The sequence below is a fragment of the Cyprinus carpio genome, chromosome A25, assembly GCF_018340385.1.
Source record: "Cyprinus carpio isolate SPL01 chromosome A25, ASM1834038v1, whole genome shotgun sequence".
Lineage (NCBI taxonomy): Eukaryota > Metazoa > Chordata > Actinopteri > Cypriniformes > Cyprinidae > Cyprinus > Cyprinus carpio.
This window is the reverse complement of record NC_056596.1, coordinates 18,921,264-18,942,592: the sequence shown is the minus strand read 5'-3', so window position 1 is coordinate 18,942,592 and position 21,329 is coordinate 18,921,264. Positions and strand designations below refer to the sequence as shown.

Genomic DNA, 21,329 nt, shown 5'->3' with positions numbered 1-21,329 from the left:
GGTCATTGACCAACTTTTTTCCCCATGATGACTAATACGAGACGATGACGAGACGACAATAAGGTCAATAAACAATAACTCTGACTATATTAACATGCAATATCACTGACGATAAAAGTAAAGACTAAAATGCATTTTAAAAAATTTAAACTTTACAAAAATCTTTTTATCTTCGTCAAAAAAATATATATATATATTATCGCGGACTGCTGTACGTGCCCTTGCAATCTGGCAACCATGGGCACGTGCTTCATTGCGGATGTGCCGATGATGATCTGAAAACACTGACAAACAAGTAAGCGGAAGTTTAGCAACTTCCATATGATAATCTCAAATGAAAGTACAGTATCATTCAGCCAGTCTGTGTTCTGTCATGAGATCTCGACTATATTGTTTGTGATTATGGTTGCTAAATAAATGCGCTTACTAAACTGCTGTTGTTTTAAGAGAGAAACATTATCGCAATTTGGAATTACTATTAAGGATGTTGTTTCTTTTTACCAGTTTTCATAATGTTGACAGAGAGAGTGCATATTTAAGTCTTTGATATTAATTTAAATGATTAAATAGCCTGTAATAAATCAGTACACTAGATAAAATAAACCATGTGTATGAGTTCTCATTCTGTTGGTTCGTGCTTATTGGTGAAAGTGCAATAAATTTCTCAAATGACAACAATCATTATGATTTTTATTTTGAGAAAAAAATAACTCTTTATCAGTTCAACAATTGTACAGCATGACGAAAATGTGACTAAGGGTGTATTCACACCAGGAAAGACCGCTAGTTCACTTGCTTTGATCCGGACCAAATACTATGTTGATTTTTGTTTGTTTGGTGCGGTTCGCTTTCACACTGCCCTTTTTGCAAGTGAACCAAATATTGTAAACAAAACCACACGTGTGCTAAGGTCATCCATTCATTGGACAGAAATTCTCAAGCAGGGAAAATCAGGAAGTTCGAAAACAGGCTAATCACATGGAGATTTTTCGTAGTGCAATTGTTATTATTTTACTGATTTTCTGTTATTAGCTACAAACGCAATATGAAGACACTTATGAACATCAGATGAGACAATGTCATCTATAAGATGATGTAACAAGGATTTTGCGAAGACGAAGAGGTGCTGCAAGATGGTTCCGGTGGAGAAAGCATGCTCTTATGTGCGCCTACCATGGCATACTGACCATGGCACTGCGTAGAAGACGGATTAGATATATATATATAGATATATAGATATATATATATATATATATATATATATTATATATAAAAAAAAAAAACAGCGCGCATAGGAAAGCGATGGAATAATGGGGCCGTATGTTAAACGTTTTAGCATTCTAAAACGCTTAACGTACCTAAACACCGACCAGGGTTTATGTCAAACCTTGTAATAAACACTAACTACCATCAAAAAAAATGAGCCCTTATTCCACAGATAAAGTGAATAATATCACATTAAGCATTTTCTCGCCATAGAAGTCCATTATAAGGAAACAGCTTAACGTGGTTTAATGTAGCCTACCTTAACAACGACCGTGGAAAACCAAACATCTGTCAAATTTTACTTATAATAATCACTTGCTAGTGTCATAAGAACGAGCTCTTATTCAGCGTATGAAGTGAATAATATCTCGTTAAGTTAATATTAAGTTAATATAACTTTCTCCCCCACAGGTGTCCGTTATATGGAAACAGCTTATCGTGGATACAAAATGGTGTTTATTATGAGTTAAATCTGACAGAAGTTTGGTCTTCTCTGACAGAAGACAGAAGTTTGGTTTTCTCCAGACTGTTAACTCAAAAGGCGCAGTGCTTTCTATGGTTGAGTCGGATTGAGGTTGGATCATATTCACACCTTAAAAAAAACGTACCAGAGTTCGTTTGGAACCGAACTGAGACCACCTCTTCAGCTGGGTCTCTGTTCGGTTGTTTGGTGCGATTGCTGTATTCACACCTGCCAAAAAGATCCGCACCAAAGGGGGAAACAAACTAGAGTTCATTTCAATCGAACCAAACAAGACAGGTGTGAATACACCCTAAATTTTCACTGACTAAAACTAGACTAAAATGCTCAGACATTTACTCCCGGTTTCACAGACAAGGCTTAAAGCATATGATGCGATTTAAATTGTCCTTTCTCTTTGGAGTGTTACAAGCTCTTGGTGCATGAAGAAGATCTGTAAAGTTGCAAAGACTAAAGTCTCAAATCAAAAGATATATTCTTTATCAAAGTTAAGACTCTGCCACACGCCCCTAAAACAGCTCATTCAAACACACAATATTTGCATAATGCTGCCCAAATGTTGACATAAAGAAAGAAGGCGCTTTATTTGGCCTCCCGAAAGTAGATGCATTTAGGACTTTAAGATTACTTACAACAGAACAGCAACGCATTTTATGGACGACCATTTCGTGAACCTAGGAGAGGAGGTAATCTGGCACTTCTGAATCAGCTACTGAAAGCATGTTTTGTTATTAAAGTATTTGCTATTGACTGTTCAAATGCGGAGTTTTGCTGGTGTGTGTGTGTGAGAGAGAGAGAGAGAGAGACAGGGTCACACAGTGGAGTAAGCTGTCTTAACCGCCCATGGCTTGTGTACTGCAAACACATACGAGCTTCATCACTGTGTCTGTCACACCACTCTGTTCCCCTTTCGGGCTTGAACTGATGGTAAAACTAAGGACATTATTAATTGTCTTTACATTTATTTTGAAAGATGAAGCTCACGATTATGGAAAGGGGCGTTACATTTCCAACGAGTGCTTGTGTTGTTCGGCCAATCACAATGCAGTAGGTCAGTTGGCCAATCAGAGCAGACTGCGCTTGTCAGAAGGAGGGAACTTGTAGAAAACTATGTGTTTGAGAGAAGCAGGGCATAGAGGACCTACAATAATGTACAGTATTTGAAAAATAATGTGTTTTTTGAACATTAAAGCATGTCAACATATTCTATTTCACCAAATAATCTTTAAAAAAAAGCATCATATGACCCCTTTAAGCCTAGTCCCTGACTAAAATGTAAATCTGAGCTGTTTCAACTGAAAGAAACTTGCACTGATTGATCTTGAAATATGTCAGTGCCCTTGTTTTGTCTCAAGATGCACACCAGTAATGTTTTTTCTAAGGCATGTTTATAAAAAATACTTTAAAATCCTAATTGAACTATGGCCTAGTCCTGGCTCAAGCAAAGGAATACTGCTGGGAGGAATACTTATAAAAAATGGCTTCTGGGAAATGTAATTGAATAATCTATTGTGTATTATATTATATACTCATATTAAGAGTGAATTGAAGTATATTTAGATTTTTACCTGTAAAGCTTTAATGATGGCTGAGGCTGTGAAACGCAGAGGTGAAAAAAGTACATCAAGATATATTTCCTGTTAAAAGACAATAGTGTTTAAGACAACTCAAAATGACAGAATTTTTAAAAAACATCAGTTTCAGCATTGACATTAGAAGCAAACGCTCTTACCCGTGGGTCTTTGTCTTCACCAACGTGAACTTCCTCCTCTGGTGATGGCTGGACAAACACCTGGTTCCACGTGCCTGTTGTGTTGCTAAAGTTTTTAACATAAGTGGCAAATCAGGAAAAAACTGTAAATATTTATACATTAATACTGCACTGTCACCATTCTGTCTCAGAAATTATGAAAAAATGAATTAAAAAAAAAAAAAAAAGGCAAGCTGGGTAATCACAAAATACAGTTTTTAAATGATAATTGTTATTTATTGAAAAAAGTTAAATCTTATATCAACTGGGCCTGTGCGAAACTGTATTTGCCCCTGTAGTTACTAATTCCCAAATCTATTAAACTGCATTCATAATGAATTTTCAGCTAAACCAGATGCAATAAAACCCAATAACTGCCAAAAAGCTGTCACTGGGGTGTCCTTTTTTGTAACACTTTATAATACTTTTTTTATAATCATTAGCAAACATTATATACTGCTTAACAGATCATTAGCTAATATATTCATATACAGCTAGAAAAATGAGAATGTTCTTGTTAATGTTTACTAATGAACTTACTAAACATTACCTAAAATATGAATATTTAATGTAAATTGAAATGCTTACAACTGTCAGTAAACTTTTAGTTCATATGATCTTCATTTGTTGGTCTTTGTTTGTTGTGTAGACCTCTATTTACACATATTAACAAACAGTCTATTAAATATTTGTTTATGTTTTTGCAGTACTCAATCTAAAGTGGAATCTATTCATCATTTTTAAATGTTTATGAACATTTACTAATCATTAGTACCTTTATGAGCCGTCATTCTCAATGGCCTGTTACAAGGTTGAGTGAAAAAGTGTCCCGAAAGACCTGAATTTACCCTATTCACACATCTTTACTAATCATTCATTAATCATTTGTAAATGTTTACTAATCTTTTAGCATCTTTATGGGCATTGGACTTATGTAACAAGGTTGAGTGGCTGGTTTAGTTTAGCTAAACACTTGCTAAAGACATAACCGATTGTAATTTTGGTGTAAAAATGTTTTTATTGCCTCAACACTCACATTAGTATACTACGCTTCAGTATACCATTAAACAGGATAGCAATTCCTTGAATTACAAATAAACAGGGAAAAACAAATAATTTTTAACAGAAAAATAGAAAAACAATACAATATTAACAGATTGAACCGTGTTCCCTTATAATAATCCCTTTAACCAACCCTTAAACCTATCCATACCACCAAACCTGTCCCTAACCACCCTATCACACCTCAATAGCAGCAAAAGACAAGTGTTAATCATTTTAAACACAAAATCTTTGTAATCATTGCGGGTTGCAAAGCTAAATTACAAAGTTTATTAACAAAACTCTTATTGGACTCTTTGAATAGAAACCATATCCATGAGAGTTAATGATTTATCTCCAAATGGAAAAAAATTTGGCAAAGCTATTACCCGAAGGACAAAACTTCTGCAAATCTTAGCGAACCTTCCCAAGGACCGGCCGAAGGAACTGCATAGTTTATTTGCTAGTAAACTTTTGCTTTTTTGCTTTGTGTTCACTCAGGTTGCCTTTGTTTTATGTTGTATTTCGTTTACACAGAAAAACAGAATAAATCAGGATACGTTAAAGCCTTCAAAAAAAAGAGATGATACATGCGTTCACACAGGCATAAAGCTTCAAAAAAAACTCCACTGAGATGATACAGAACGGAACAGACATAAAGTGAAAGTTTGACGTGACATTCAGACAAGTATGGTGACCCCCTACTCAGAATTCGTGCTCTGCATTTAACCCATCCGAAGTGCACACAAAAAGCAGTGAACACAAAATCACACACCCGGAGCATGGGCAGCATTTATGTACATTGGGGGTTCGATGCCTTGCTCAAGGGCACCTAAGTTAAAAGGTGCAGAGAGAACTGTACAGCACTTCAGACTCGAAAAACCCTTAATTGTGAGTCCGATCTCTCTAACCATTAGGCCACAGTAGGATTTCATGCACTGATCTTTCAATAGTGAGTAAATTTTTGCAGGTCAGTGATATAAAAAGTGTACAAAATAACATCTGTAACAACAGTGTGTGAGTAAATTTTAGCAGGACAGTGATATAAAAAGTGTACAAAATAACATCTGTAACAACAGTGTGAAACTGAATGGCACACAGATATCTATTGGTATAATATGCGTCACATGACTAAACCATCAAAACACTTTTTTTGCAAAATCCACATTACAACACAAATAAAAACAACAACACAAAAAAACCACTTTCAAATATATCCACCAAAAAACCATTTCAAAAAGCTCAGTTTTCCTTGATAAAAATGACAACTCAGTGTGGACGGAAGGCCAAAACAGAGTGAAAAAGATGCATTTTCAAACAAAAACATATTAGTGTGGACAAAGCCTAAAGATGTGTTCACATTTGGCAGATTTGATTGGATTAAAGGGTTCATTTGATGCGATTTCATGTTTTCCTTTGTCTTTGGAGTGTTAAAAGCTGTTTTGCATACAGAAGATCCGTAAAGTGCAAAGATTAAAGTCTCAAACCTAAAGAGATATTCTTTATAGATGGTTTCAACTGCAACAACATAAACAAACACTGCAAATACTGCACATGCACGCTTTTGTGGCCCTATCTGATCTTCCAGTAGACTTCCAAATAGAATCAACAACAGCTAAGTAGTCCCTCTAGAGTAGATTATTTTTGATAACAAGCTAAATATGTTTGCTGCATAAATCAGACTTACAAAAAAATGCAAATTCATTCTCTGCCAGCAGGAGGTGCTTTAAAGCAGCGAGAAACAGCGGTTTCCCCAGTAACTGCTGTACACAAAGCAGCACTGAGCTCACAAATGCTGCTTTATTAGGCATATAACATGCAAGATAAAATGAAAATGACATCTTTCAGAAATACAGTGATATAAAAACACCCGCACCTCGTTTTGATTTTAAAACATGCAGTACTTGCTAGGACTGGTCCGAATACCATTTTTTGAGCTTCGAAGCTTCGGTAGTAATCAACAGAGAATATTCAATGCTTTGGAGGGAGAGGCTGATCATATTCTTCTCTCTTATAAAAGGCAGGAATCTCTGTGTGTCTGTCTGTTTGCATTTGTATTATGTCAAGAAGCGTTCATCCAATCGACTTCACACGTGGTGGGTGTGTTGCCGCGGACCCAAAGGAGTGCAGCATCGTATTTTGGTGCAATATGGACATGCAACAAGGGACCGGGAGCGGCGCGCCTCACGCAGGCAGGGCTTATATGCTCCGAGAACGAACACTGCACTAGTGATACAAAACACAAAGGTCTGTTACAAGCAATAATTTTAATATTATTATTAGGCTGGGCTACTGTATATTTTTTATGACTGCTATAATCTCAAGTATTTTCCAAGCAAATTAAGTGCATGTTTTTATCATGTGTATAATTATGATTAGCGGATCAAATCAGCTTGTTTTTTATACCAACAATATACTAAAGGCGTACTACTTACAGATCTCTGGTGATTTTTCAAACTTGATGTGCTGTTGTGGTAGGCCAGTTTCAAATCACATATCTGGCACACTACCTTTGTCTTGTCCTTAGTTAATTTAAAGTGCTGCCACACAGCTGAGGTTTTTGGCATTTTTGTCTTCTCTTCCAGATTAACTGAATCATGACGTTCACTCATGGGCGATTCATTAGCCACTTGTCCACCTGACGTGAAAAAAATAAATAAACAGAAGGCGACGACGGGTATAATATCAATAAGAGCAAATGTTTCCTCCACAAACCAAACTGTCTCAGACATTTTTTTATTTTTTATATTTAACGTAGCATAGCTGTTTTCTTGTCTGTTTGATCAAATAGCGCGCTTCCACTTATTTAGCCAGCTATGGAGAAACTGGTAGCCAGGCAACAGAGTGGCAACTTCACACACCTGCACTGTAACAGCATCGAGAATGTCTAACTGTGCTGAGAATAGTTTGTAATCGTGCTGCACCGTACCAGGCTCACGTGGAAATACAACTGTAACCACACCTGACAGTTCTTAAAACAGTTCGGCCCGATAGTAAAAAAAAAAACAAAAAAAAAAAAAAAAAAAAAAAAACCCGGCTATATTCAAGAGCAAATGAGAACCATTTTGCGGTGGATCACAGGTGTAAAGAAAAAATAATTCAAATCTCAAAATTGAAAATCGAATGCCAACCCACTGAAGGAATATTCAAATAATCGAATATTCTGGTCCAGCCCTAGTACTTGCTTCTAGGGCTGTACGATAATGGTTAAACTGATAATCACGATTATTTTGATTAAAATTATAATCACGATTATTAATAACGATTATTCTAAAAACTGCTAAAACCAGCCTAAACTTAGCTCGTTTAAGCTGGTCTCCCAGCCTGACCAGCTACGGAAGTGGTCAAAACCCCTCTAAAACCAGCCTTCTGACCAGCTTTGCAAAGATTAATACAAAACACAAACTAAAAGCAAATCAAAGAAATCCAATAACATTTCATGTGTCCTTTAACCAACCTCCACTGACTATACGCTGACTTCATTTAACCAACTATGATAATACAAAACTCATAGTTTCGGTTAGTGTTTTGTCATCTGTATTCACATTACATTTTCTAAGTGACAATTTGTTCGCAAATGGGAAAAAACACTCAGATCGCACAGTAAATTTGGTCAAAGATCGTTAATACACACTGACAACTAACATTGCCATACCATTTTCAACACGAAAACTGGAAAAAAAAACTTTAGAAACTCTAGAAATTTATTCCAACATTCCAATTTATGTACTGTTTTTGTCATAGTATAGGAACAGGTAGGAAAAGCGGCATCCTCAAACACAATAGATCCATTATTGAAACTCAGTGAAAGTTTGATCATGGCACATTTGGTAACACATTTGGCTTGTGAAAAAAAACACACATTGTCTATATCAGGGGTTTTCAACCTTTTAGGACATGTGCCCCCCCAAGTTTGTCTAATTACTTTATTAACAATAACATAAACGCCAATATCCATTAAAACTATTAAAGCACCGAACAATTTTTCTTTTGCTCTTGTTGATTAACATTATTTTAATAAGAAATGCATGGATCCATTATACTGATGTAAATTTGATATTTTCTTTATTGTTTACGTTCACTTAAAACAACCGACTGTGCTTACAAGCATACTTGTCAAGACAACCACTGGTATTCACCTGCTGTCTGAGAAGTCTACAGCTATTTGTTTGTGCACTTTACATGTGTGCGCGCGCGGTGCACATAGAAATGCTTTATCACAGCGCGTGAGTACCGCATTGAGATGTCTTGGGCTTAAATGGCTTAAAATTACTTTAGTGTTTAAACTGACAAGACTGAGAATGAAAAACTTTTTTGAGGAAGCAGCACTGGCCTGATTGTTAAGATAGTTTTTGGGGGCTAAGGTGACAGATGGAGGGCTGAAACCCACCTAAAAAGGGTTTAGAACCGCCCCTGGTATAGCGATCTTAATGTTGATCAAACATAAATATATAACCAGTTTACCTGATACAATGTTATGGCTGAGCGTGTTACTGAGATAACAACATGCCGACACGGCTAATCGTAAATCATCTAACACTGTAAGCGTGACTGATACTCCAGACTCTGCTCTAACTGTCTACAAGCAGTGGGAGTCAGATTGCCCCCTAGTGGATGGCTAAAGATATGCTAACTCATATTCATAAATCCTCAAGGGAATGTCACTGAATTAACTGATACTCGCGCCCCCCTTGACAGGTGCCGGCGCCCCACAGGTTGAAAACCCCTGGTCTATATTACACTTTCATGTAAGCAGAATATTGCTGTGGAGAGATCACTAAACTCGTATGTTTTCATATCATCATCAGTGCTTGTTCCGCCATCAGTGAGCACGCACAGGGTTGCCACATTGCACAAATTAAATAAAACACCGGGCACAAAGTGTATCCTTAAAGGAGAAAAGTTCTGTTTTGGGGCTTAAAGCTCTTCACATCCGGCAACCAAAAGCATGAACGCTAGTGAAGACTTGTTAGCAATGCAAGATAACTCAAATGCCAAATTAAAAACACGTTTCAGGATAAATAACAAGCCAGCCAATATCGTGATGATTATGTTTAATTAATCGAGAAAGGTGGATATCATTTTCGAGACTAAAATATGATTAATCATGCAACCCTACTTGCTCCTGTTTATTCAATGAAGCCTTTTGGAAAATGACCCATTTGGACTACAACACATATTTTCCAGGATTTGTGATATCACAATTATCAACGAATGGGACGAGACCTGGTTAAGCTGCACTAGAGAAGGCAAAAAGTGTTATCACAATGCTGGAGACACGCTAGCTTTCCCAAGGCAGACGAACTTAGAGTGGTTACAATCATCCAGGCTTAAATCACGCTCAAATTGATTTGATTCTGACGCAGTATTTACACTGAAGCTTGCAGCAGGTGGCTATGGTAAGGGGCATGACATTTCCCGACCAAGCGCCGAGTGCTGCCAACCACAACACACACTGGCCCAGCTAACCAATCACAGCACAGACTGGCCCAGCTAACCAATCACAGCGCATTTCGTATTTCAGAAGGCGGGCCTTCATTTGATACAGTAATTATTCGAGCCGTTCATGCCAGACTGGGGAGAAAGGTGTTGTAATAATTTGTAATAATGTAAAATATGTGAAAAATAATGTTTTTGAACAACCTAGTATGAGAACCTATTCTAGTACCACCCCAAAACAAAACCAAGACTTTGTAAAAGAGCATAATAGGACCCCTTTAACATGCCCCCACGTCTACGTCACTGTGTGGGAAGATTTGCATAACACCGCTCAAATGTCCACACAAAGAAAGAAGGCGTAACTTTTATTCTCGCTGTAGTATTGTTGCTGCCGCCATGTTGTGGAGATGCTGTGTGTTTCGTAGCGAAAGCCAAACTACTTTGTTTTGCCTTACAAAAGAGGACACAACTAGAAATCAGTGGTTAGGTTTTATTTACAACACTATTCCAGAAAAGTACAACCCAAATATGCGCATTTTAAGAGGAAAGTTTCCTGAACCTGGTAAGGGGTATAACATTTCCGTCACATGCTTGAGGTATTCGGCCAATCACAACGCACTGGATAGCTGGCCAATCAGAGCACACTGTGCTTTCAGAACGATAAGCTTTGTAAATAATTATGTGTTTCAGAAAGGCAGGGGCATAGAGGAGCAACAATAATATAGGATAATAAAATAATGTGTTTTTTTAACCTTAAACTGCGTAAACACACCAAATACACAACATAATATTCTTTTTAGCAACATCATATGACCCCTTTAAAACAAACTCTGAACTACAAGTGTGAACACACCATAAGTTAGTCTATGACAAAGCACTATAAATTCAGCTTTTTAACTGGAGGAAATTAATTCAATGATTTAAGAGATGAAAGTGTTCTGTGCTTCATCTTACTTTTGACTAATTTAATTTGGTCAATTTAATTTTGTAATTCTTGTTATAATTTACATTCTCAGTTTATATGTGATACAGATGATGTGTGTTTGAGGTGCAGATGAAGACTTCAGATACAATTTCTCCAGATACAGTTAAAAAAAAAAACTAAGCAATGGTGCATATATTAATAAAAAATAAAAAATAATCAAATAAAAAAAATATTATATAAAACTTAAACTAACCAATAAAACAAAAAAAAAAATTTTTAAAAAATACAAAAAAAAAAAAAAAAAAATATATATATATATATATATACACACACACACAAAAAAAAAACAAAAAAAAAAACAAAAAAATAAAAAACATGAAGTGCATTAAACATTACATTACTTTAAAAAGAAACAAACAAAAAAACCTTACGAACTGATCAAAATAAAATTGAGGTCTCAAAATCAACAGACTTTTAGGACATGCTCATTTTGTTATTCAAGTGTTGATGTGCTTGCCCCAGTAACTACTGCTTGCAGTAATAACTTACATGTTCTGTTTACTGTGTTTTGATAGAAGTATAACATTTAAGACAAGATTTGTATTTATAAGTTCATTTCTCCAGATGATCGGTTGCCAAATACAAACCTCAATAGTTTAAACTGTAATCAAACTGTATTACTTACTGCTCAAAACTGATGTACTTCGCAACAGTCTGGTTGTCATTATCCAGCCAAACAGCCCAAATATCAGTCGCAGTCAAGACAAAATCCACTAGTGTCTCCTGTTCCAAACAAACACACATAATTGTGAGTATACTTCCAGCAGTTATCACAAGAAATACTCCATGTTTACTGTGTTGATCTCTACCTGTGTTGAAAACAGTGTTGAGATGTGATCCAGGCTGTAGCGATTGTTCTCACTGGCCACCAGCTGAAGCACACAGAACTGACTGCGTTTGGGTACTGCGAGGTAGATGGCGAGACACAGGCCGATGGATGAGGAGAAGAAGAGACGGAGCTTATGAGCCTGTGCTGGAGAAGCCTTCACCTCCCCACGACCCGCGGGCATATAGTCCAACATATCAGTCACCAACAGACACATCTGATGCTAAAAGACAAATGATTAATGCGTTATTGTGAGTGGCATGCAATTTTAGAAATGTCATCTTGATTAAATGAATTTATATATGCATCATTCTCTCCTGGAGCCAAACTGACCTTTAATGACCACATGCGCAGCTTATGATCTTGACACAGCGCAAATATGAAAGTGTCATCCTCTAGCTGGTGGACAGCCAGACTGATGGCCAGGTCAGAAATGCTCTGATCTCCCCTGTGAATGGACGTTCTGTTTAAACCAAGTATTTGCTCTGTTCTAAAATTTTAATTTATGGAAAATAAATAAAATACCTGATGGCGGTGGGCATCCAGCCGGCCAACCGCTGCATCATTGAACTCTGTTTCAACTCCAAAACGGACACAGTCCCTTCATAACAGAAAGTGGAATCATTATTTTCTATAAACACAGATATCTGCACATTAAAACTTGAAGGGTTAGTTCAGTCAAACACAAAAAATCTGTCATCATTTACTATCACGTCATTCCAAACTCATAAGACTTCTAATCATCTTCAAAATGCGAATGAAAATATTAATAACATTCTCTCCGAATTTTTGTCTATCCAATGAAAACCACGCAACCAAAAGTTTCATGAAAAAGACCAAAAAGCCATTATAAATGTAATCAATATGAATTAAGTGGTTTATTTAAGTCTTCTGAAGAGACACAATCATTTTATATGATGAACAGGCTTTTATTCATATATAAATACTGATTAACACACAGAGCTCGTCAAATACAGTAAAAAGCTAAACCAAACAACTTGATCCCGCCCTCAAACACTGTAGCTTGTTCATGTGGTTAACATCATATCGAGAAAACGTAAAGGTTGTTTTATTTTCATTTCCGAAAGATCAGACTGCAAAAATCAGTGTTAAAAATAATTTGAGAATCGTTGAAAAATGAGGTGATATGCATAATTTGAGAAAACTAAAGTGTTTTTAGACCTTGCATGCATGTAAACCTATAGTAGGACGCTCCCAAAACAATATTAGGAACATTAAAAATGGCATAATAGTTAAGACTTTGACAAACGTGAATGCTTTTCACTGAATTTGCTAATTTTTTTTTTACTTTTTACAAATTATGTTCAGAAGACATACTAAATGAGTCTCATGGAATTTCAAACTATTGTTTACGTATATACCTTTTGTGTTCCACAGAAGAAAATCATATGAGTTTGGAACAACATGACACCGTGTCCATACCAATCACGCCTGCTGATGTGACTCGCCACAACAGCTTGAGGCTGTCTACAATGGAGACGTCACAGCAATGTTTCAAATTATTTTTCTTGAGGCTAGAATTATTTGAATCTTACAATTAATGCTTTTTTTTGCTGGAAGCAAACACACTGCTATGTCAGAAACAGAATAGGACATCTGTCAATTACTGTCAATGGTTCGGTGCTATGCGATGCAAGCAAAGTAGATAACTTCAGTAATTACAATGTTTCTCTTTGGATTCTAAAACTATGACCTTTACAAGCATATTTAAGACCGAGATATGCAAGACATTTTATACCTTGTATTTTAAAGGGGGGCTACAATGGTGTTTCATGTATTCAGAATTGTTCACAGTGTTAAAGAGATGGATTCTCATGCAAAACATGGACAAAGTTTAAAAAAATAATTTGAACGAATGATAGAGAATTTCTGTGCCGAAAATCTTACTTCCAGGTTGGTACAAGTTTCGGCTGGTTTTTTTTTTCCGATTGTGGATTTAATGACGTAGACAATGGTGGAACTCCTTATATGAGCAATTCTCTCGGAAAAGCACGCCCACGCACACGTCGACCAGAGGAGAACGAGACCGCGCTCATCAACGCGCTTCATCGGGAAATCCTCGGCAGCGCTGCATAGGATTTGTTCAAAAATGTCTCTAAATAAGTGTGTTTTTGATATGAGGGAAAGTTTACCGTGTTCAGCTTCCCAAAGAACCCAGTGTTACACGAACAGTGGATGCAGTTAGTTTTTCCGGGGCAGCAACGGAGTGTAGCAAGTGCGTTTGTGTGTTCTCATCATTTCAGTGACGAATGTTTTATAAACAAGGCCTCGGTCGACGCTGGATTTGCACATCATTTGGTATTAAACCATGGAGCGGTCCCAGGGATAAAAGACCCCATTCATGTAAGTACAACTGCATCATATTTCTGTCTTTTGTTGGAAATCAGCACATAAGTGAATATATGTTATTGGAAACAACACGAAACATCAGAATTATAGCTCCGCCCACGGCACGCCTCCAGGAGCTCGGCTTTTTCGGAGAGAATGGGAAAGCTGTATTTCTCTTTTATAAATATGATAAAACTTAAGACTTTTTGGAGATATGAAGGATGCAGTACTACTCTATAGGTACTCAAGATTAACATGAGATTAGGTGAAACTGTTGTGTATGTTATGTACCCTTTAAAAAATGGTTTTAAAACATTTTCAAACTTTAACGACCCACAGACTACCAATGTATATAGAGTAAGACAGACAGATAAAGAGGACCGTATAGACAAACCATCTTGATCATGAGCAGGCAACGTGACAACAGTAATGGCGCCTGATGGTGAGGCGAGAGCAAACAGTGCCTCCCCCTGATGACTGATCCATGCGGCTGATGTGGACGGAGCGGACGTCTGTGTTCCTTGTGCAAACGGGAGCACATAACTGTGGGCAGGTTCGTTTAAATTCAGCTTCCCAATGTCCGTGAAAATGGACTGCATTTGGAGTTCAGTCACCAGATCCTATAAAAGATGAATCTGTTAGACCACACAGAGTATAGATCATATAAAGAAGTAATATCATTACATTCCTCATCTGTCAAAATTCATACAAAAAAGTTTTAATATTTTATAATACAACTGTTACACATAGATTCTAGCTGCACCTGCAGGGGAAAAAAACCCATTTTGATTTAGCAGCAGTCAGGAACTGCCAACGAAAGGCAAAGGTCCAGACACTTACACTGCGGTACATGTGGGAGGGGTGCGGCAGCACCAGGCGATGAACTGACTGGCTGGTGACGATCAGAATAATGACGTTGTTAAAAGTCTCTTGTATACAAACTCCTCCGGGCAGCAAGAGGCAGTTTGGGATACGCAGGCGGACAGCATTATTCAGAAGATTGGTGTCCAACGACTGCTCAACAAACTGAACTGTGTCACCTGAGGTGGACCTAGAAAATAAAAGACATGCTGAAGCATATATACTCAAAGTCAACCAAACTTAACTCTCACAACAGAGGAACTCAGTGATTTTGGGAATGTATAAAATGTGTTTAATGTATAAATGATTTCATATTCATAAAATTACACCAATTTATTCAGAACATACCATTATATCACATCAGGGTAGAAAACATGCATATTGTATGAGATTACAACTGTGATTGCTGTGATAATAAAGTGTACATTACAGCATTCCATTTACATCTACTTCCACTGATATATATCAGATACAGTGCATTTTAGGATTTAAAGGGGCGTTTTTTTTCACAACATTTACCTTTATTCCACACTTCTCTGTCCCTTCTCTGCGAAAAGGGCTGATCATTTCCTTATTTTATGAAGCCCCTCCCTCAGAAATAGGCGATGGGCTCTGATTGGTTAGCTAGCCCAGTGTGTTGTGATTGGCTAAACCGCCTCTAGTGCTAAACGTCCCGCCCCTCACCTCAGAGGCATGTGCTCCGGTTGTATTGTAAACAATGGCGACGTTAATATCGCCAATTTATTGTAAATATCAGTCTGTCAGAGCCCGATTGAGAAGCAGAGGATATTATTGAAAAGGATCATGCAGAACCTGTGCAAGCATGTTTTTTGTTTGTTGTTGTCTAATACTTTTAGATACGCTGTTGTTTGTAAATGCTACTGCTTTTAATATACAGTTTTATCCTGATTAAAGCTTTAAAACTGTACGGCAACTGCACATGCTTCCATGTTTAATGCTTCTCATAGCTATGTGAAAATAAGTGCATAATTAGAACAGCTGATCTGAATGAGAGAGAGAGAGAGAGAGAGAGAGAGAGAGAGAAAGATGCAGACCAGGGGGACGTGAGGAACAGTATTAAGAACCAATGCTTTAGAACACTGATTTTGAAATTTGTGAATCCATTAGAATCGTAGGAACTTAGGAAGACAGAATCGTGATTTATATATGAATAGATTTTTACGTGCACCTCTAGTTTTCTCTTCCTCTTCTCTAAAGCAGCACAGCATGGCCTCGTCCCCTTTGGTAATTTTTACCAGGGGCAGGGTTAAACTGGGTTTGTGATGTCATTTTGTAGGCATTAAACTGCCAGAAATTTAAAAGACGATATCAGCTTCGTAAGTTTGCAGACACTGTTTATGCTCAAACAGCAATATTACACACTAACTAACATTAAAAAAGTGAAATCGCAATGAACCACCCCTTTAATACATCATTTAAATATGGTTGTCACTGCCAAAACTTTGCCATGTGTGCTTAGGAGCATGAAAAATTTAACTTTTATCCAAATTATGAATAAATTATATAAAAAATATATATAATATAGAACCAATTATACTGAAATTTTTACTGGAATTAGTACTGACTACTTAAACACTACATATGCAATGGTGTGAAAATGTTTATGCCCAGATTTCTTTAGTTTTTGTGCATATTTCAAAATAAATACTTTTAATAGATCTTAAATCAAATGCAAAGTGCAAAGCGCTCGCATCACTACAGAGTAAGCGCGCGAACACCGAGTTGATCCGTCTTTCGCTTCTCATATTTGAACAGACACATACACACAGAATTATGTCAATAGTACCCGTCTCAACGATCATTCTCGTAAACGCAGCCAGTTATGTTTTAAATTAATGTAAACAGCTGAGAAAGAAATCGGTTGTGTATCATTATACTGGATCCGTGCAGTGGTTTTAAAGGGACAGCGGACTATAAATACGTGCTGCTGAATATGTCACTAATATTAATCAAACAACAAAACAGCTATAACAAAGATTAATCTAAATTTAATTCATACAGTGAACACAATGCAGTGTTATTTTACACTTAATTACATTTCTGCACCTGAATACTACTGTTTATTTTATCTACCCTTGTAAAAAAAACTAACTGTTCACATGTCTTTAATCATGTTTGAACTTTCTCAGACTATAGTTTTTGCTGTATATGAAGAAGTACTTAAAGTGTATGGAAAGCAAAGTTACAATGATATAAAATGAGTGTCTTTTTTTTTTTTTGTATGTTCACACTGATGTTAAAATTACTTTTTCTGATTTGTGACATTACTTTTTATGTAACGCTAAAACACTGCTGGTAACTCTTTCAGAAGTTATAGTGATTCTTTCTTTTCCAAGAAAGAATGTGAAACAAATTGGTTATACAATTTTAATTTTTAAATATTTTAAAATATAATTGCAACTCATTTTACACACTTTAAGCAATATCGTATCGCATATCGAATATCGATTTTAACAAGGTATCGCATAACGCATTTTTCTTTAATATTGCACAGCCCTATGGCCTACCACAACAGCACATCAAGTTTGAAAAATTTAGTTCTGTTAGTACGCCTATAGTATATCACTGGTGTAAAAAAACAAGCTGCCTTTATCTGCTTATCAGTAATTTTGCACATGTTCTCAAATACTTGAGAATACAGCAGTCATAAAAAAAACGTACAGTAGCCCAGTCTAATAATAATTTGTCTATATTAAAAGTATTGCTTGTAACAGACGTGTGTTATGTATCACTAGTGCAGTGTCTGTTCTCAGAGCATATAAGCCCTGCCCACCTGAGGCGCACCGCTCCCGCCTCGCGCTGTTCTGTAGTTTATTAAAAGTTTATTAATTCTGAACGTGTTGCGTGTCCATATTGCACCAAAATGTGACACTGCACTCCCTTGAGTCTGCAGCAAAACACCCGCCACGCGTGAAGAATAAACGATTAACGATACAATAAAAAATAAAAAAGAAAAAAAAAAAACACACACACAAAAATACATAACAATATAATAAACAACAACATCTTCAGCACCTAACACAAAAACTTTGAATATTCAGTGTTGATCACTACCGAAGCTTCGAAGCTCAAAAAATGGTATTCAGACCAGCCCTAGTGACAGCGAATCATGCACCATGCACGACTACCCCCAAAGAGAAGCTGAATAGTATTCAAGTATAAGCTCTCACCAGTGGATGAATCTGTTGCTGGTGACTGAGAGGAGTTTTCCACTGTCCTCATATGAGAATCCACCTGCGCTGTCTGCATACTTTACACCGCCTGAGTGAACTGCAACACCTGCCAGACACAATGACACATACTTCAAACAACACACGTAATATAAACAGATAAACTTTGTCTGCAGAAAAAATGTACAGTGCAAGCATAATTATTAGGCACGTTGATATTCTGATCATAAAGTACATTTTATCATTTCCAAACCACATCAATCTTAATAACTACTTTTAATTTTGTATTTGATCATTTATAAGTGATATATAATTGTCCATGAAGGCTGGAAGTGAAAAACTCCTTATATTCATGTGTGCATAATTATTAGGCAGGTTTTCTTTTGCAGATAAAATGAGCCAAAAAAGAGATTTAGCTCAGACTAAAAGTAAAAAAGTATTACATGCCAAGAGTAGGATGCAATACTAATGCAATGCGAGAATTTGCAAAGTTAAACGGTTACTCCACCCCAAAATGAAAATTTAGTTATTAATCACGTCGTTCCAAACCCATAAAAGCTTTGTTCATCTTTGGAACACAATTTAAGATATTTTGGATGAAAACTGGGAGGCTTGTGACTGTCCCACTGACTGCCACGTAAGTTACACTGTCAAGGTCCAAGAAAGTTTGAAAAGACATCATCAGAATAGTCCATCCGCCATCAGTGGTTCAACCATAACATTATGAAGTGACGACAATACTTTTTGTACGCAAAGGAAATTAAAATAATGACTGAAAAAAAAAGTTTTGTCTTCATTGGGATTTTGCTCTGTTCTGATTGGGTTTAGGAAATGGAATAAAATAAATTCAATTGACCATCCTCTCAGGATTCATGGAATTAGTGTTATAAGTACCACAGGCACATCGCTTTTACATTTTTGTAGCATAAACACCATCAAACCAAAGAAAGCTTCGGATCTTTCAATGTTTTTCTATGGCGCTGAAACCTAAAGATGTCCGAGTTCTAGTCCCTTACAGCTTATACTCGAATGCCATTGGCTCATCTGCATTCGAGGGGAGGGGCTTACCGACAGGTCAATTATATTACTTATAAATGATCAAATACAAAATTCATAGTAGTTATTAAGATTGATGTGGTTTGGAATTGGTAAAATGTGCTTGGAACAAAAATGATCAGAATATCAACTTGCCTAATTATTATGCATGCACTGTATATACAAAATGCATGATTTACAGGACATCCAGATATGTAACGTTAATCCTAATACATCTTTTCATCTTTTCAATACCAAAACCCAGCTAAACAGGATTGGACCCCATAATTTCTTTGTCATTTTTATCACTTTAATTCACTTACTTCTATATGTGTGTTATTTCATAGCTTAGATTAATTCACAAAAAAATGTGGATAAGTCATAATATAGAGTTGATGCGGTCAAACTTTTGACTAGCAGTAATGTCATATGACTTCAAAAAACAAAAACATGATGTTGTTAAAACTATCTACAATGATATTAATAGCTCTGTTTCTCTTTCCAACGGCACTTCTCCAAGATTTTATGTTAGCAGAGGTATTAGACAGGGATGTCCCATTTCTCCCTTTTTGTTTTTACTTGCTGCAGAATTATCAAATCTATATGTAGTTAATTGCACTGGTATCACAGGAATTCAGATTGGAGAGGATGAATTAATCATAAGTCAATTGGCCGATGATACATGCATTTTTTTCAAGTAAATTCGATAATTCAAAGTCTAAATAATTTTTCCAAAGCCTCTGGATTAGTAGTTAATACTAAAAAAAGTGAAATAATGTTTATCCATGATTCTGATGTGACCTTGGTTGATGGAATTTTAGTAAAGGATGTTGTTAAATATCTTGGTACTTATATCTGTAAATCAGCCCAAGAAAGAATTAGATTCAGCCAAAAGTATATTCAGTTTGTGGTTACAAAGAGATTTTACAATTTATGCCAGAATTTTGTCATCTAAAGCCGAAAGTATTTCATGCTTTATTTGTCCCTAATAAGGTGGAACACATCAATAGAAAACCACTAGCCATATTCAAAGGGATTTTCTTACCCTAAACCAAATCTTTTAAAATAAACTGGTTAAAAAAAAATGGATTCCTAATATGATTTTCAAGAGATGTGGAAATTTACAGTTTTTGCTTTCATGTGATTTTAAGTCCACAAGGCTCCCTATGAAGCTTTCAAACTTCCACAAGCAAGCTTTAGACTCATGGAAGCTAATGGAAGTTGGAAATTTGTAATCAATAATCTTTAAACATAATTTCCCCTTCCCCTTGTTGATGGTAAAATTCCATCCCGTTCATTCTGTGGTTTCTGACAATAGGGAGCTAGAGGATGTCCTGGACTTTATTTGCATGATGGGAAAATTCCACATTCACAAAGTGTGATGCCTTAACATTAAACCTAATTTTACTTTAAAATATCTTTACATTTCCGTCACACCAAAAAATCACACAACAAAAAAAAAAAAAAAACTCCTATCCATTATTATAAAAAAAAAAATAAATAAAAATTATAAATAAATCCAATATAAAAAATATTTAATATAAATAAATTGTAACTTTTATGATTGTAAAATGATTGTATATTTATTTAATTACTTTTAATTGTTATTGTATCCCCCATATGTTTATGTTCTAATGTTTATCTGTTTCCTTCTGCTATTGTTAATAAAAAAAACATGAGCAATTTCTCTCTCTCTCTCTCTCTCTATATATATATATGTGTGTGTGTGTCTATGTATGTATGTATGTAAGTATATGTGTATTATTATATCCATACATATACACATATATCGTAACACAATATAAATATATAACAGCTATTCGACTTTTATATGATTGTTATACAGCGCCTCGCGTCACGTGCGAGCTGCCAGCACTACAGTCACAGTTTATTCATGCAGCCTATTTTAAAACACATCTGACTGAAAACGCCGCGTCTAAAAACAGTTTAAAATTAAAAGGCTTTACCCAGGTTCAGTGTAATCTGTCTGAATCGTAAAACAGACTCTCTTTCAAATCCGCAGATCTCTATGTAACTCCTCTCTAGCACACCCGCCATCTTCCCGCGTTGCACAGTGGGACTGAGCTCCGCGCTTCCGCTTTTCA

The 21,329-nt window shown here is 36.2% G+C and overlaps 1 protein-coding gene across 1 annotated transcript in view; it reads right to left on the bottom strand.

The window, feature by feature from the left end:
- LOC109050814 (nuclear pore complex protein Nup160-like) overlaps nt 1-21,329 on the bottom strand; it is a 60,667-nt gene extending 39,338 nt beyond the window's left edge. The window contains exons 1-10 of the mRNA XM_042715813.1: nt 21,192-21,329; nt 18,190-18,298; nt 14,978-15,188; nt 14,532-14,757; nt 12,314-12,389; nt 12,122-12,236; nt 11,772-12,011; nt 11,588-11,685; nt 3,480-3,564; nt 3,316-3,384 (exon numbers count right to left, since the gene is read on the bottom strand). Coding sequence (XP_042571747.1) covers nt 3,316-3,384; nt 3,480-3,564; nt 11,588-11,685; nt 11,772-12,011; nt 12,122-12,236; nt 12,314-12,389; nt 14,532-14,757; nt 14,978-15,188; nt 18,190-18,298; nt 21,192-21,282 — 1,320 coding nt within the window. The 5' untranslated portion in view covers nt 21,283-21,329. The remainder of the gene's footprint in view (nt 1-3,315; nt 3,385-3,479; nt 3,565-11,587; nt 11,686-11,771; nt 12,012-12,121; nt 12,237-12,313; nt 12,390-14,531; nt 14,758-14,977; nt 15,189-18,189; nt 18,299-21,191) is intronic.